We start from the raw sequence: 17,413 nt of genomic DNA on the forward strand, positions 1-17,413 counted from the left end.
TCCCTGCAGGGGGTGTGGTTGAGACACAGGAGAGGCTATAGGCTGGCTTTAATCGCTTCAGTTTTTCAGACCCTGGGGCCTGAATTCCTCGAGGGAGGGATTCCACCTGAACTAGGCCCCACCCCTCTCCTGCGGAGGGCATAGCCTCCAGAAAAACTTTCAAACAAGCTTAATTCTGCCCATGCCTGGGGCAGTTGGAGCCTGAGAAGCCTTGCAGCTGTATCCAAAGGCAGTAAAGCTGCAGAAACACTGCCACAAAAAAGAAAAAAAAAAATACCTTTTCAGAGCAAGACCCCATTCCTTGGGTTTGCCAATCAGGAGCTTAAGTTGCTACATTGCTCTGTGTATCTCCAAGTCCTGTGTGCCCCCTCCTTTCCTTCAGGGCCCAGACCCTTTCAAGTATTTTGTGCTGCCTGATCCAAAAGAATTCTGTTTTTTTTGTTTTTTTTTTCTTTTTCTGTCAACCCTGCCCCCTCTATGCCCAGGCATAAAACAGCAACCTCAGCTTTTACTGGAGGTCCAGCTGAGCTGGGGGCCTATTTTTAGTAGTCAGAATTTGTGAATTAATTCCACAATTGGAGCTTGGTTGAGCTCAGCCCCTGCTGCTGGTAATATCTCTTTCCTTTTCCCTCTGGGAAGCAGCCTGTTGGGGAGGAACACCGGCTGCATGGCTTTGGGGACTCACGGTTCTGGGTGAGCTCACAGCTGGTCCAGCTAGTCCAGACTGGGTACGCTGTGTGTCCAGTCACTGACATGTCCCCAGTAGTTGTTCCGTACCATTCCTGGCTATTTACTAGCTGCTCTGGAGGACAAATTACATCCCACACCTCACTAAGCCACCGTCTTGGCTCCAGATATGAAATGATCAGAATAAACAAATTCACAGAGTCAGAGTCTTGAATATTGGTTACTAGGGGATGGATTAAGGGTAGAGAATGGGAAGTTGATGCTTATATTGCACAAAGTTTCTACTTCGGGTGATGGAAAAGCTTTGGAAATGGATGGTCATGATGATAGCACTACATTGTGATCGTCATTAACAGCACTGAATTAAATACTTGAATATGGTTAAAATGGGAAATTTTAGGTTGTATATATGTTACTAGAATAAAAATTTTTAAAACAACAACAGAAGACAGTACAGCACAGTGAACCCTATTGTAAACGATGGACTATAATTAATAGTGCAATTATAAAAATGATCCTTCAGGAATTATAACAAATGTACCACACTAATGCAAGGTCCTGATAACAGGGTGGTATTTGGGAACTCTGCATTTTAAGCATGATTTTTTTACAGTTTCTCTAAACACGAAAGAAAGTACAGCAGAACTCTCCCACATGAACCCTGCTCTGAGGTTTCTGAGTACGAGCTCCCATCTGTCTTCTGTCTTTCCCAGAATCCTGCTATTTCTAGAATCACCCTTCTTGTTTTCACATGGTACCATGTATAGTGCATATTTGCTTGTTCGCTCTTCTATTTCTTACATCTAATATTTCTAGGATTTGATACAGGGGAAGAGAGATTGCAGTATGTGTTTAATCCTCCATCCTGAAATTGGTGCCTTCTCTCTTCATGTTTTTTCTTTCCCCTTTCCCAGCTCTATTTCTCTCTCCATTACCTTGTCCCAACTCCAAACACCTAGTATGACCTGTAGCTCAGAGAGCTGCTAAATCTTCTTAGAAGAAGGAACTCAAGAGCTGCTTTGTCCACTTGGGGTTGATTAGTTTTTGCCCTTGTCACCCTTTGGACGTAACTTCTGGGATCCTGGCTTGACCAGGTCACCCCTCCAAGGGGTGCTTTGCCCCAGGTAGAGTCCAGCATAGATGCTGTGAAAATAGACTTTATTATAATAAAATGTCTTTTTAAACAAATACCCCCACCATTCCACATCCCTGGAAAGACTTGAGACCAAAATGCAGATGGGGGTTCAGTCGGACAATCTCCCACCACAGCAAAGGAAACATGCAAAGAGACGCTCACCCAGCCACAGGGTGTGGGACGGGGCGGTTAGGGTGAGAGCGGAGACCCTCCTACCCCACTCTGAACAGGGAATGTATGAAAATAGCTGCATAAGTCTGTCCTTTCCCCGAGCCCCCAGACTCGGACAGAGGCCAGAGGAAAGCAATGCAAAAGAGAAATTGAATCCGATGAGCAAAATAAGGCAAACCCAACTCCTGCTTTCTGCCTGCTGGCCCCCTGGGCCTTTGGTGGGGGGACACACAAGGGGCGCAGAGGCCAGGCTGGCAGGGGTGGGCAGAGCATGACGGGGGGCGGGGGGTCAGGCCCGCTTTGGCACGGCCTTTCTCCTTCCCGGGCCTGTGTGGCGGAAGCAAGATGGAGGAAGCTGGACTGAGGCACTGAGTATGTACATATATACACAGCTCCACCCCTCCTGCCACGGTGGGATGGTGGGGTTCAGGAGAATCCAGTGCAAACTATCCTTCCGGGGAGGGAAGACGTGGTCAGGGCAGCCAGCGCCGTCCCAGGAAATGGCCTGCTTCTCCCCTCAAAGTCTCCATCCCAGGAGTCTGGGGAGGTCTGAGGAAGGGACTAGCATAGCGTGGTGGGAAAAGCACTAGACCAGAAGTCCAGAGTTCTGGGTCCAATCCTGGCTCTGTGACTGAGGTGCTGGGAGACGTGACCAAGGGTCTTCCTCTCCATGGGCCTCAGTCTCCCCTACTGCAAGAGGAAGGTGTCCATCTAGAGGATTCATCTAGCTCTGATCTTCACCAAGTCTCTGGTTCTCATCCAAGTCTGGGGCCTTCCCCATCCAACCGGGGGCTTTGAGGGAGTCACAGCTTCACTCCTTCTTCCCAGAGCCCAGTTTCCTGAAGAGCTGCTTCCCCTTGGAGAGGAGACAATGCACCTTCTCGCTTGCCCCCGGTGGGCCCCCCTGTGCAGTCCTGGAGGGGCTGCCAGGGCCGGAGGCACAGGGTCTGCGCTGTGTTGTGCTGGCCCAGCCCTGGAGTATAAGAGAAAATGGACAAGGTCGGTGCCTGACCCCCTGCCCCATCCCCAGGCTCCTTTCTTCACAACCTCGTGTCCTGCAGCCTCCCACCGTGTGGACAACCAGAGCCCCAAGACCCGCCCCTGCCCAGGACCCGCCCCTGCCCAGGACCCGCAAGCCATGACAGGTGAAAACGGGGGAGGAGGTGTGATGCCGAGGGGGTCCTAAGCTGGAAATCTGACAGGAGGCAGCATCTCAGTACTGTTTCTGTTCCCCTGGGACCCTGAGTGAGCCCCTTCCTTCTCTAGGTCTCCCTGCAGGATGCTGGGCTAGCAGAGCTCAGGAGTTCTCGGAACCTGCCCCTGAACCCCACATGCCTCCCCCTCCAGGTGCTGAGAGGCCAGGACAAGACCCGCTGAGGGGCAGCCGTCCCCTCCAGGGAAGGCAGCTGCCTCAGCACCTCACAGGCAGGCCCACGCACATCCGTGCCCAGCCGGCAGAGGCCTTTGGGGAGCAGGGCCGGTGCCTGCTCCTTGGGCAGGGAGATCCGTGAAAGGGTCCTGAGAGGACTGCGGAGCTTAGGGGCAGCTGCGTCACTCAGCCCCCAAACCAAGCTCTGGAGGCTGCCCCTGCCCCCACTCTTCCCTGCAGAATCTCCTGGATCCTTCTGCAGCCCAGGGCTGCTTCCCTGAGCCTTGGGCCCTCCCAAACAGTGCTGGTGGGGGGCCTGAGGGCAGGGGGCTGGGGGGCAGGAAGCCTACCCCCACCCACCTGCTCACAGCCTGGTCAGGCTCCGGGATGTCCCCTCCCCACGCCCCTCCTCAGACCCCCGTGTGCTGCCCCAGACCTTGGCAGCCTCCCAGCTAGTGCCCACCACGAGACCCAGACCAGAGGCAGGGGAAATGGATGCCAAGCCTGGGGGCGATGCGGCAGGGCCTGCCTGCAGACAGGCCTGCTCAGACCTGGAGGGCAAAGCACACACCGCCAACCAGCCCCCCACAGGCCCCCCAGGCCCTACCCACTCTCTCTCAGGGGTCCTTCCACAGCACTCTCAGGAGACAGAAACCAAAGGAAGGGCTCTGAGCCCAGATAAGAAATGGTCTGGGTTTATCTATGGGTTACAACTATTCAAGCTCCCCCTTCAATCCCCAGAAGCAGAGGAAATTGAGAATGAAAGTAAAATCATGCATCTGATCACCATCACGGGCCATGATGCAAAAGACAAGGGTGGGGAGGGTATTCCTGGTACAGTATAGTGTCATCCTTCTAACAGTCACCAGTAATAATCACAGTATTATGACACCAGAGTCGCATAATATCATAACACCACTGATGAGTCAAGAGCGGATGCCACGTGATGCTCTGTCAGCCACACGTGTCAGAGGACACGAGGAGCCAGCTGCGTCGCGACATCACACACTGAGATGAACTGTCTTCTCACGAGAGCTGGGACTGCCCAGGGCAAAGGCAAGGTGGGCAGAGCAGGGAGGACGAGCACACCCAAACGTGGCCCTCGGCGAGATCTCCCTCCCCCATTCCCTGCAAGGCAGGGGAGAAGCCAGGTCCGCTCTGGTATTTGAGACAAAGGAGCCCCATCTGATTATGGTGGCGTGGGGAATGGGGTGACACATGAGACATAGGAGGGCTGGCCCCCCACTTACATGTTGCTCTCTCTACATATATCTAGCACTGGACTCTCCTCCTTCTCGTTCTCTGAAGAACAGGGAACAAAGAGAGGAGACGGGTTACTGGCAGACCCACATGCTCTCCAGCCTGTCGCCCAGGTCACCTGGGCCACAGGTCCCACTTGGCGGAGTTTTTGCATTTGGGACAATTGCAGACGAAGCCCAGCGTTTCCCCGTGAGGGCCTGGCCTCCTCACCCTCTCCCTGCCCTCTGTACCCCACCCATCCCAAGGCGAGGCACATTCCACAAATGAGAACCCAGGAAGCTGGGCCTTGCTAGGCAACTGGCTTTCAAACACTGACACACAGAAAGGAGAGGTACCTGAGAGACATGCAGGGTGGGAGGTACCTGAAACTGGGGCTTGTGATTGGCTAGATGTACGGGGGTCCATGGGGTCCTTCCCCCAGGGCCTCTTATCTGCTTTGGCCCCAGCGTGTGGGCAACTGGGTGAGATGGCCTGAGGTTCAGGGTCGCCACCATCACCGCCCTGCAGAGCGGGGCCCATACCCCAACTCCCAGCTCCTGGGAGGGAGCTGCCCTGGCTGGGCTATGCTCTGTGGGTAACTCAGCAGCTTCTCGCTGGAGGCAGTGCAAAGCCTGTCCTATGTCCCCAGCTGCTCCCCTTCCACAACACTGTCCAGGGTAGAGACCAAATGGCTGAGCTATGGACATAGCTCCCCACTGACCTGACTCTCAGCCTGGCGTGTCCCAGGCTCCCAGTCCTGGCTGCCTGCCTTGGGCCCAAGGCCCTCCAGGAAGTTGGATGGAACAAGCCCCCTTTGTCCATTCAGTTCCCCCTGGTGAGGAGATGCTGGTGAGAGCCAGACCAGGAGAGGGGCTGGACTCTGTCCTCCGGAGCCACCCCCTTGGTCAGGCACCCTTGTCCATGCCCTCCCCACAGGTCTGCCGCACAGCGCCCCCTCCCCGCTCCGTGCTCTCACATAGTAGAAACCATCATCGTCCATGTCCCCAAACACAGTGATGACGTCCCCCGCCCGGAAGGGCAGCTCGGCCTGCAGAGACACCAGAGGCCAGCGTCAGCCCGGGGGCACTGCCTTGCCCCTCCCACAGGCCCTGTGCACGGGCCTCACCTCCACGTCCACGTTGGGGGAGTTCTCCCGGGGGTTGTAGTCAAACACAGCCACCATGGGGTGGGGAGCTTTCAGGCCTGCCGAGGAGACTGGCTTGGGGGGGCCTGCAGGGGAGGGAGAGAAGCTTCAGGGCTCCCCCGGACGCTATCATCTGTCCTGGAGGTCTGCTGAGCCCCTCTTCACCACCTTCCCACTGGTTGGAGCCCCTGGGGAGAGGCCAGAGGGGCTGCCCCAACCCCCCCTCACCCCTGCCCAGGGCTGGCCCCTCAGCGTTCCAGCTCAGCTGTGGAAAGAGTGTGCCTGGGAGCCCTGGCCACCACTTTCCTCCACCCAGGCTGGGGTTGCGTGGGGTGGGGAAAATGCTCGCCTTCCCACAAAAGGCACAGGGGTGAAGGAGGCGGAGGGAAGTCATCAGCCCAGAGAAGGGAGGCAACCTGCTCCAGGCTGCACAGAATCCAGTCTAGTGTTCTTTGGAGCAGAGGTCCTAGCAAAGTAACCCCCATTTTCACCAGAACAAAGCTTCCCTGGAGGGGATGGGTATGTGCCAAGGTCTGCCTGATGCCTCTAATCATTCAAAAGCCTCACTCGTTCCACAGAGACACCAGCAGTGCTCCCCCGCCTCCACCCAGCACCTGTACCCCACAGGCACTGCAGAAACTCACCTTTCTTGGAGCGGCGGGGCTTGGGGGGAGGCCCCATTGTACGGCTTATGGAGCACACCAAGGGCCCATTCCCTGATCCAGGAAGCCAAATAGAAGTAAGGGAGAAACTGAGGCAGGGGAGGTGGGGGTCGGGACAGTGACCCCAGAAGATCAGAACTGTGCAAGGATACTTAAGTTCAAGGCTTTTAAAAGCTTTTAAAGGCATTCATCTCCCACCCCACCACTTAGAGACCCATCCCAACCTCCAGAACCCCAGCAGCGTGGCCACACTTGCCTCAGTCTCTGCAAGACCCTAGTGTCTCAGGAACCCCTGGCCACTCCAGACATGCAAAGCCTTCAGCCTTCAGGAGGGGGTGGGAGCGGTGGGAAGTGGGCGAGGGCAGCACCTGGTCATACCTGAGCCCTCAGTGAGTACATCCGGGGACAAGTAACCCCGCTGAAGCAGCTGCTGTCTCCCCACGAGGCTGTCCACGGTCACCTCAGCCACCATGTTGCAGGGGATGTAGCCGGTGCGGCCCCCACCTTCGCCCCGGTAGAAGCCATCAGCGTCCTTATCACCAAACACCTGGAGGTGAAAGCCGGTTGTCTCAGGAGGCAGGTTCAGCTTCTTCCTCTGTCCCCTAGGCCCCCGAACCCCAGCAGCACCATCCTTGAGACTGCAGAAGAATGCCCTTCTGCTTGCAGGCCAGGGAACAAAAAATAGGGGAGAGGCTCAAAGAATAAGTATCAGAGGGGGAGGGGAAAAAAACAGCCCTTTCCATATGTTCATTGTCTCCATGTCCATTTTCCTAGCCCACGCCAGACTGGATCTCCCCAACCTCAGAGTGAAACAAAAAGCCTCCAGTGACTGTTTGGAGGGATAATAAAAACAACAACATAAGCAGTTATATACTGTGCTAAGTGCCAGGCTGTTCGAGCCTTTATGTATAATAATCATTTTACTCCTCAAACAACCCCATGAGGTAGGCACTAATATTACCCCCATTATAGCAATGAGGAAACTGAGGCGCAGAGTGGTCAGCGAATCTACTCAAGGTCAAAAAATGGCAGAGCCAGCAGCCAAACCCACATCATCCGGCGCTAGAAGCTGTGCCCTCAACCTTGACACTGTGACGCCTCCGGTGGGGGAAGGGAGGACACCTGGCTGGGGGATGGCACTCTGCGCCCGGACGGTGGGTTAGTCACCTTCAGAATCTGCCCCTCCCGAAAGGGGAGCTCCTCTTCCCCGGCGTCAGGGTTGGGGGACATTGACACGGGGTCGTAGTCAAACAAAGCCACAAAGGTCCTGACAGGTGGGTCCTGGTAAGCCAGCGCCTCTTCCGGGGGGCTACTCAGAGGGGCTGTGGAGAGAGCTGGGGAGAGGGCACTGACTCAGCGAGCCGTGGCCGTGGGGTTAGGAGAGCCCCCCTGCCTAAGCTTAGCCCAACCCCCATGGGGTGCTCACCCAGTTCGCAGGAGCCTGGCATGGGGGCCCGGCCCCCTCTCCGCGACGGACCCCTCTGCCCAGAGCCGTCCTGCCCTCTGGGCTCCACAGTCTCTGAGGCCTGCAAGGAGAAGGCAACAGATGGCAGAAGTGACACCTCACCCCTCTGGCGGCACTTCTGCAGAGGCCAGACCCCGCTCGCACTCCCCCAGCTCTGCCCCTCTGGCGTAAGCAGCACAGTAGAGCAGGGACGCAACATTCCTGTCCTGGGGCCTCGGGCCAGCCTCACTGGAGACTTCAGACACCCAGGGGGCGGGGAGGACAGGCAGGAGAGGCAGCCCCAGCCCTGGCGGCTCTAGAGGTGAGTGCAGTAGAGGGGACTGAGGTGAGGTCAGAGTTTGCCGAGGAGCATTAGAGAGGGACAGGAGTGCCTCCTCTCAGCTCAGGGTGGGGTGACATTGGAAATGGCATCATAGTCAGTGTCCTGAAGACATAGACAGCTAAGCAGAGGAAAGGGCCATCCTGCTCAAAGGCAGGCAGCTGGCTGGCAGCAATTGGCAGCTAGTGGTAACCAAGTATTGTGCATCCCAGTTCCATTCGGCAGAAGCAGCGAAGCAGTGGAATGTGGGTGGCGGGAGGCAGGTGAGGGAGCCCAGAGGCCCAGCCCCACCTCTGCTGATGGAGGCGGCAGCGTGGAATGGGAGTAGCCGGTGGGCAGCAAGCAGGGCCGCCAAGCGGCAGCAGGCAGGGGGCTGCCCAGGGTGGGGAGTGGGCACGGACCCGGGAGGGCGGCTCCTTGGCTCTGCCAGACGCACTGCGGCCTCTCCGCTCTGGCTCCCCTTTCTCCCAGGCCGCGGGCCGTGGGTAGGGGGTGGGGCCTGAAATGGCCTTCAGAGGCCCCCAGGGCCTTCCCACAGGCGCCGAGCCCCAGGCTTCCCCGTCCTCAGGGTAGCAGGAGCTGGTGAGGCTGTTGCCCCCACTGCCCGCCTCCGCCTCCTGCTCATCCTCAGAATCATACTCGATGCTGATTTCCAAGCACTTGGGAGACAGGCAGCTGGCCAGGCCAGATTCTGGGGCCCGGCCACGGGGGCACCTCCGTGAAGGGGCCGGCCGCCCTCTCCCACCAGCCTCTAGTCCTCCCCTGGTCCCCTCGCCCGCAGTAGGGCTGCCCCTCTCCCGCGTGGGGCCTGGGCGTGCAGAGGTCTGGGGCCCGCCGTTGCTGAGGAGTCGGCTGCAGTGTTCACGGGGATCTGGGGGCCGCCTGCGGTTTGGGGGCTTCTCAGGGGAGCCCCCTCCTCTCCTCCGGCTGCTTCCACCAACTAGCGTCAGCAGGTCCTCCATGCGCTCAGGAGACAGGGGACATGGGCTGGGTCCTCGGGGCTGACTGCTGTCACAGCCCAGCCCCAGCAACGCAGGCTCAGGTGGGCAAGGACCTCGGGGAGAGTGGCCTGACCCTGGTTTCTCCTTCTCTTCTTCCTCCTCCTCGTCCTCCTCTTCCTCCTCCTCAGGGATGCTAAAGAGCTTCTTGCTGCAGAACTGCTGCAGGGGCAGCTCCAGGATCTGCTCCAAGATCTCCTCGTCGCTGTCAGTCTCACACGAGGAGTCAGACTGGGGCTGGGGTGGGATTGGGGAGCAGCAGGGAAGAGAGGCCCGTAGGGGAGAGGAGAGAGGTGTGACCTTTGCTCTCAAATGAGGGCAGAGATTGTGGGCAATCCAGAGCCCTCCCCCCATTTCCTCCAAGATGACCTCCCCAGTTCCTCCTTTCTCCATTACGGAGGAAAGAACCAGAGGGAGAATGAGGGAACACGCCACGGAATGGGCAGCCTCTGGGCCCCCAGGGAGAGGATGTCCCAGGGAGAAGGCCGTGACTGTAATAGCAAAGAGGCCTCTCCATCCCCTCCCAACGCCGCCAGAAGCTCCCAACTCTGGGCTCTCGGGCAGCACCAGAGTTCCCTGCCCAGGGCGCAGCCTCTGGGGGTGAACGTGTGGTGAGGACAAGGGCTCCTTCTTCCCGGTTTCTTCCCAGGACCCCAGAGGCTGATTCTGGGCCACTGCGCATCTGCTGCTTAGGACAGGGCCCAGGCCACACACCTAAGAAGTTGCTGGAGTTCAGGGGCGGCTGGAGCAGCTGCTGACACACGGGCCGAGGGCCCTGAGGCCGAGCCTGGGGACCAGCCAGCCCCTCCCTGCCCTGTTACCTTGGCCCTGCTCTCCCTGATGCTATTGCCAGCAACTTGCTTCTGGAAAGAGCGAGGCCTGGAACCCAGCTCCTCTTCCTCCTCCTCCTCCTCCTCTTCCTCTTGGATGTCTGACAGGTCTGAGTTGCGGCCATGGTCCACAAGGGAGTTTGCCAGACGGGCCCCGAGCTCTGCCGTGTCCTCCCTCTGCAAGAGGCAGGACGAGGGAGGACAGAAGTTGGGGGGAGGGGAGAGAAAGGGAAAGGGGGCTCCAGGCAGGCTCAGTGCCAGTGAGAAGGAAAGGGGTCACCTAAGGGGGGGGGGAGGGTCATGCCCAGAATGGGGTGGGGGTGGAGGGGGGGTGCCTGGATCTTGAGGCAGGAAAGAGAGACCAAGAGAGGGGAATGGGAACAAAAGGGAGAGAGAAATCTGGGAAGAAAAAAGCGACGATGAAGCTGATGGAAACGTGGCACAGACTGAGGAGTCAGCCAGGGCAGAATAGAGCACGAGGCAATCAGTTTGGGCTGGCAGGAGGCAGGGAGGCAGGCCCCGATTCCTTCAGGTGGCACTGTGTGTTCCCAGCCCCGTACCTCAGCCCTGGCCCGCAGCCCAGGCCCCAGGTCTCCTCCAAGGCAGGCTTCGGTACACGGCGTCCTCTGGGCTGGCACCCCCTGGGTGGAGCAGGGCATCGGGCAGACCTCACCCGTGGTCCACTCTCCCTCCTCCTTGGCCACTGAGGGAGCTGCAGGGTCAGGGCCTCTTTCACCCACGGTTGACTCACTGGTCCTTCTCTCTGCCGCAGGGCCCAGCCCCACCGCCCTGGCCTTCTCCTGCAATGGAAGGCACTGAGCAGGGGGCCCGAGCCCCAGGCCCTTCTCCAAGCCCCCATCCATCCCTCTTGTTTCTCCCTGGATACCTGGGAGCAAGGCGCTGGAAGCGCCTCTTGGGGTCCACTTGGTGTCTCTTTGGGTGGGCTTGCTGGAGGACCCCCTGGGGGCTCTAGAGTTCCATAGGAGGTGGGACGCCGGAGAGGAGAGCTGGGCTCCCCGGGTCCTGGGGAGGCTGGAGTCGAGGGTGGTCTGGCCTCCAGGCCTGATCGAGGTGAGGGGCAGGAGACCCTGGCTGGCAGGGAGGCCTGGGCCAGGGCTGGGGCGATGGGGGCCGGGATGGAGTCCGCTGACTCGCCATGGAGCGACATGGTGCGCACGGCCACCTGGCGGCACGCCCGCAGCAGCTGCAGCTGGGACAGCTCCACCAGCACACTGCCGGCCGTGGGCGAGGCCACCTCCATGATCTGCGGGGTGGAGGGAGTACAGGTCAGTAGAGGAGGGCTGAGGCCGCTGAGTGTGAGGACCACTCGGGCAGCGACACCCACAGCAGCCAACGTCACGCCATGCACTATGCTAGGCACGGTGCTAAACCTTTGGCACGCGTTATCTCACTTAACCGTCCTGACCACTGGGCTACTGATGGCATGGTTTACAAATCCCAGATAGCTGATGCCAAAGCCAATCTGCTACTCACTGCCCAAATGCCAGGGCTGGCCATCTCTGTGGCAGGCCCCTGAGCATCCTGCTCCCAGAGTACAGGCAGGATGGCGTCCCCAGGCCCTACCTTCTGCCCATCGGCATAGATGGCATAGCCTGTGACTGGGACGCCGTTGGAGGAGCCAGCAGCATCAATGGTGACTGGGAGCCAGCTGATGATCAAGATTCCTGGGGAGGGCCCCGGTTCAATCTGCACATCCAGGGGGGCATCAGGTGGGCCTGGGGGTGGAGGGAGTACAAGGCCCAGTAATCCAGAAGACTCCCTTTCACGGACACCAGCCCAATTTGCCATTTTCCCTGAAAATGCAAATGGTAACAGTCTCCCCCTCCACTGCCAGCCACAACCTGGCACGCCCTCCCCACCGGCCCCACCCGTAGTGCCCAAGCCTGCTTACCCGCTGGGAGAGTGGTGAACTGTAGAGTGGCAGCCCGCTGCTTGGGCCGCTCCCAGCCTGCTTCCCAGGACCCGTGGGGTGGGAGCTGAGCCTCCACTCGGGCCTCATAGGGTGTGCCAGGCCGCAGGCGGCAAAAGGTGGCCCAGTAGGTGCTGGGGTGGGCAGGTGGGCACTCCTCCCCATTGAGGTAGATGGCATGGGCCAAGTTGCTGTTGGCGGGCACCCAGGTGATCTCAGCAGACACGGCTGTCAGGCGGCAGACCCGCAGCTGGCTAGGCACCACCCCAGCCCGGGCACCCACAGCCAGGCAACAGCGCAGGGGGTCGGAGCTACCTCTGCTAGTCAGGGCCTGGACCGAAACATGGAGGGGCCCAGCCTGCAGGTCCAGGTTCTCGAGCACAGCCTTGGGGGGCGACCCAGGCTCCAGGTCCTGCCGCAGCTCCCCATTCACACAGATGTGGTAACCAAGTAGCTCCACTGGCTCAGGAGGTGGCTCCCAGGCCAGCACCAGGCTGTGGGCCAGCTGCTTGAGGACCACCAGATGGCGGGGGTAAGGCACAGCAGGGGACTTGCCCAGGCCCTCCGGCTGGGGGCTCAGACTCAGCTCGTCCGCTGCATCCTCCTCCTCGGGTCTGGGCTGGCTACGATCCCCGCAGCTCTGGCCCCCACTGCTGCTGCCACCCCCACCTCCACTCAGGAAACTGAGCTCAGGGCCTGAGCTGTGGGACAAATCGGTCAGCTCTGGAGGGAGGGAGGTCAGGAGGTCATCATCGGACACACGCTCTACAAAATTGGAGGGGACCAGGCCCCTTCGGCCATCCATGAGCTCGCCTGTCAGAGGGAGAGCAGAGAAGGACAGGGATGGGGGAAACAGAAAGAAAGAAGGTGGAGAAAAACTGATCCAAGGAATGCATTTTAGCAATGGTTGATCTTCAGTATTTGATTTAAACCAAAATCTACCTGTCAGCCTTTTTTTTTTAAGATTACTTGTGGTCATGTTTAATTATGTAAAAATTAATGGTGTGAATCTCTTGAGCACTCTGTGGCGGAAGAACAGAAACAGAAAGACCCTTTGGGGTCTGAGCGGATATAGCTGGCAGCACAGGCAGTGTCTCCAGGCTCAGTGAAAGAAGCAGAAGCACAGACAGGACCTTGGGGCAGGGGTCACAGGCCATGACCTGGTGGTGGTTTTCAGTCACTGCAGGACCCTGATCTCAGAGGGGGCCAGGCTGACCTGTCAACCTTTTTAAAAAACAAAAGCCATCAAGATCTGATTGAGTTTTGCTTGTTTGTTTTTCAAGTTTTTGGAAGTGTGATAATAAAGTGGGAGAATAGCATGGTGGTTACATAGGACAGCGCTTCTCAAATTTTAATGTGCATGTAAATCACCTAGAGAGTCATTAAAATGCAGATTCCTGTTCAGTAGGTCTGGGAGCCCTTGTCCTACCCAGATTCTGCATTTCTAACAAGCTCCTGGATGAGGCTGATGCTGCAAGGAAGTAGGATAAAGTCCCTGTTCTAAGGAGATGGCGTGGTGAAGTATTTCTAGGTTAAATAGCATGTCTGCGACTTGCTTTCAAATTTTTTAAACTGCACATGGACAAAACAAACATGGTACAACATTAATAACTGCTCTATCTAGGTGATGGATCTCTAGGTGCTCATGATGTGATTCTTTAATTTTTCTGTGTGTTTGAAAACTTTCATATTATAAAGTTGAGGGAAAAAATTAAGCAGGTCAAGGTGAGAAGACAGATTCTACTGATTGGAAGACTCCCGGGGCAGGCGGGGGTGGGGTTCCCTAGGGCTGAGGGGCAGGCTGGGGGCGCCCCTCAACATGCTTTGTGGAAAGCAAACATCTACAAAGGGGAAGGGTCAACTGCCTGGTCACGGTGGGGGGAGGAGTCTTGAGACCCGAGTGCACCAGAGAAGAGTCACGTGCGGTCCTAGGAGGGATCAGGGCCCTCCACAGCCTCGTGCAGGAGTGAGACCCAGCAGCCAATCCAGGCTACGACCAATGCTAAGTTTTGTTACCACCAGTCAATTTCCCTGAAGAGTTGAGAATGTAATCTTAGAACATCTGTTTCACTTTTTGCATGAGGGATGCCAATGGGGAAGGAAGCAGAGCCCATAACATGTCACATCACAGCCAATTTGGAGGAAAGAAAAAAAATTCCCAGGGCACAGACAAGCTGGTGGCTGCTGGGGCTTCCTGGGAGAAAGACAGGAGGCGTGGGCAGGGCTCAGAGCAGAGAGGACAATCTCAGCAGGTCTCAGATGCAGGAGTGCCTGGGAGTTCCCCCAACAGTAATTGGGTTGGATTTCCCCCCCCTCTTACTTTACTTATGCCAGGAGGAAAAGAAGTGAGAAAGCTTTCGAAGGATAGGGACTTTCCAAAAATTGGATAATAAACACTGAAGAGTTTGAAATCAGAGGTAGGAGAAAATGACATGTAAGATTCTGGACACTCCGCTGAGCCTGAAGACTGAAGCTGGGCCTGTGTCACAGTCAGGCACGTGTTCCAGAAGCTCGTGCTGCCAAGAACACCAGCCAGGTGGGGCCAGGTGGGACCAGAGGAAACGAAGCAGTCATTTAGATGCAGTCTGACTTTATCAAAACACACCCAGATTATATAGCGCAAATTCTAGTAATTTGGGGTTAGTTAATATTTATACTTTTGCTGCCTCCCTCAAAAGTGTTTTGTGTTTTTTTTTTTTTCATTAAAACAAACAGAAAACAAACTATGGTGTGCTGGTTTGAAGCTATTATGTACCACAGAAAAGCCACAGTCCTTTAATCCTCATTCAATATGGGGTGGAATCTTTTTGATTGTTCCCATGGAGATGTGACCTATGCAGTTGTGGGTGGTAACTTTTGATTAGTTGGTTTCCATGGAGATGCATCTCCACCCATTCAAGGCGGGGTCACTTACTGCAGCCCTTTAAGAGGGAACCATCTTAGAAAAAGCTTCAGTCACCAGAATGGACAGATCCCTGGGGAAGCCGTTGACGAGGCTAGCAGATCTCGCTATGTGCCCTCCCAGCTGAGTAAGAAACCCTAAACGTCATTGGACTTCTGAAACCAAAGTATCTTTCCCTGGATGCCTTAAATTGGACATTTTTGTAGCTTTGCTTTCATTTAGACATTTTCATGGCTTTAGAACTGTAAACTAGCAACTTAATAAATTCTCCTTTTTAAAAGCCGTTCCATTTCTGGTATATCGCCTCCAGCAGCTTCCGGGAGGGATATAATCCCTCTCTCCATAATCCACCTCTGTGGGGAGTTTAGCTATTTGGGCCATAAAACCCGAATGGTGCCATCACTCCAGGCAGCTACTCAAGTAACAGGCAAGGGATCTAGGTCTAGCCAGCAGGATGAGCAGGCTCGGAAGGCCTGGCCTCATCAGCCCAGAGCTTTCTGCAGTTACAGACGTTCCTAAAGCACCATCACAGTTGTACCCTGTCGTCCTTACTTCCCTACAGCCCTCACCCTGCCCCCACCTGCCCCGCATCCCGAGGCCTCCCCAGTGCCGTCCTCCCCTCTCCAGGGCCAGCCTGCGGCAACAGCTCATTTCTTCTGCTGCCTCTGCTCTGTCCTCTCAATCATGCGGCTGCCTAAGTTGCCTGAAAAACCTCTGGCTCCCCCTGGGAACTGGAGAACACCCCACTGCAGCTCACCACCCTGCCTGAGCCCCGACAGCTGCTAACCACTTGCTAAAGCCCTTTCCTGAGATGTGGGCGCTGCGTCCTCCTCCCCACCCATGACTGGACTCAGCAGCAAATGTGTGTTACCTGCTTGACCTCCGCAGTCACCAGTGCTAACCACCGTCACACCTGCCCACCAGCACCAAAATGAATTCCGCCCAAATGCGCCCATCTTCAGGACAATGAGTCTCCTTGGAGCCAGAGCATGATCAGACCAGGGACCCTCTTCCCCGCAGTCCTTTCTCGCCCTTCCCGCACTGGCTGGCTTTCAGCTGAATCTGAAGTGTTATGGAAGGCTGAGCGTGCTGGGATTGGGGTGCATGAATGGAGATCTTCAGAACAGGGGCCTAAAGGCAAGGGATGGACAGAATGACCCCCATACCTTCCTACCTTCAAAAAAGCCGTCCTCGTCCATGCTGCCATAGATGTAGATGTACTCGCCGGCAGTGAGTGGGAGCTCTGCCTCCGGGTTCTCATTGGGGCCCTCAAAGGGGTTGTAGCTGTTGGAGGTGCCGAGGATATGGAGACCTACATCCCCCCTCTACGTCCCTATTTTCTCTCCCTCACTGCATTCGGCCATTATGGAAACTTGGCTACCCACCTCTAGCAAAGTGGAATGCTAACTGCACCCACCCTGACCTCACCCACCAAGGATCCCCATAGCCCACCCCACCATCTCCAGAGGCCTTTCTCCTCACCCAGTCCTCTCCCCAAGGAGTCCCAGCTGCTGGGTGTGGGGGGCGGGGGCAAGGGTGAGGGGCCCACCTGTAGCGCGCTAGGAAGACCTGGATCCTGGCTCCTGCCCGGATGCCGTCCGGCGCTGCTGGAGGCAGCGAGACACTGTCCACCTCCAGCTCCTCCACCTCACTGGCTGTGTCCACCTGGGGGCAAACAGAAAGGGCCAGTTCTGCTCCAGGGCCTAGGGCCAAAGGCAAAGCAGGCATGTTTCCAGGCTGAGCCAGAGGAGGTCCCACGCTTTGGAGGAGGGAAGCAGCAAGGCACCCACGGTATGTTTTCTAAATCAGCATCTCAGCCAGCTGGTCCTGGCAGAGCCTGGCTGTGTGTCCGAGGCAGAGAGAGCAGGGATAACTCATACCACCACCACCCCCCAGCAAGGGAGGCCACTTTCCCCATCTGAGAGGGGCCAGGCCAAGGCTGGTGTGGGGAGGGGGCATCCAGTGAGGTTTGTTCCTTAAAGTGAAAATGCAGTAAAGTGACTGCCTGTAAAGAGCTGGAGAAGAGGCAGAGGGGGCACCCACATCCCTGCCTCTAATCCTGGGATAGTGTTTCCATGGGTTAGCCAGGAACTCAGACCTTCCTGTCCACTTGCCTGGCCCATGGCTGGGGCGCCCCTGTTTTTCTATCCTGGTTCAGACTGTTGGGAGCCAGTCTGGGGAATAGTCTTTTCTTCTCTGCCAAAGCCCGGGAAGAGGGGACTGTGGCTTACAGGGGAGCCCCTTCACGGACAACAGCCAAGGCACCACCATCCTATCCCACGGGGGGGCAGCAGAGGCCTGGGAGGGCCTTCACCACCTCCTGCAACCTCGGACAGAAGCCTGCGCTGTCTGGGGTTGGAGGTAGAAAGAGGGATGAGGTGGTCAGAGCTGTGAGTGATCTCCTAGAACTTATTAACAATAATAGATGCCACATATTAAGCATCTGCTGTGTTCTCTGCTCTGTGATAGACACTTTCCTTATTATTACTGTTTTTTTCATGTTATCCTCATGACAACCTTACAAGGCAGGTTCTATTTGCTCCAATATTCAGATAAGGAATC

At 56.9% G+C, this 17,413-nt stretch overlaps 1 protein-coding gene across 1 annotated transcript in view; it reads right to left on the reverse strand.

Annotated features, from left to right (window-relative positions):
* Positions 1-1,458: 1,458 nt before the first annotated feature.
* TSPOAP1 (TSPO associated protein 1) overlaps positions 1,459-17,413 on the reverse strand; it is a 29,964-nt gene continuing 14,009 nt past the window's right edge. The window contains exons 16-31 of the mRNA XM_077164911.1: positions 16,401-16,516; positions 16,026-16,135; positions 11,932-12,762; positions 11,604-11,755; positions 10,906-11,283; positions 10,580-10,819; positions 10,011-10,196; positions 8,593-9,426; positions 7,834-7,933; positions 7,575-7,741; positions 6,786-6,954; positions 6,390-6,461; positions 5,728-5,831; positions 5,578-5,649; positions 5,323-5,433; positions 1,459-2,966 (exon numbers count right to left, since the gene is read on the reverse strand). Of these exons, the coding sequence (XP_077021026.1) occupies positions 2,805-2,966; positions 5,323-5,433; positions 5,578-5,649; positions 5,728-5,831; positions 6,390-6,461; positions 6,786-6,954; positions 7,575-7,741; positions 7,834-7,933; positions 8,593-9,426; positions 10,011-10,196; positions 10,580-10,819; positions 10,906-11,283; positions 11,604-11,755; positions 11,932-12,762; positions 16,026-16,135; positions 16,401-16,516 (3,804 nt within the window). The 3' untranslated portion in view covers positions 1,459-2,804. The remainder of the gene's footprint in view (positions 2,967-5,322; positions 5,434-5,577; positions 5,650-5,727; positions 5,832-6,389; positions 6,462-6,785; positions 6,955-7,574; positions 7,742-7,833; positions 7,934-8,592; positions 9,427-10,010; positions 10,197-10,579; positions 10,820-10,905; positions 11,284-11,603; positions 11,756-11,931; positions 12,763-16,025; positions 16,136-16,400; positions 16,517-17,413) is intronic.

This window comes from Tamandua tetradactyla, chromosome 6, assembly GCF_023851605.1.
Source record: "Tamandua tetradactyla isolate mTamTet1 chromosome 6, mTamTet1.pri, whole genome shotgun sequence".
NCBI lineage: Eukaryota > Metazoa > Chordata > Mammalia > Pilosa > Myrmecophagidae > Tamandua > Tamandua tetradactyla.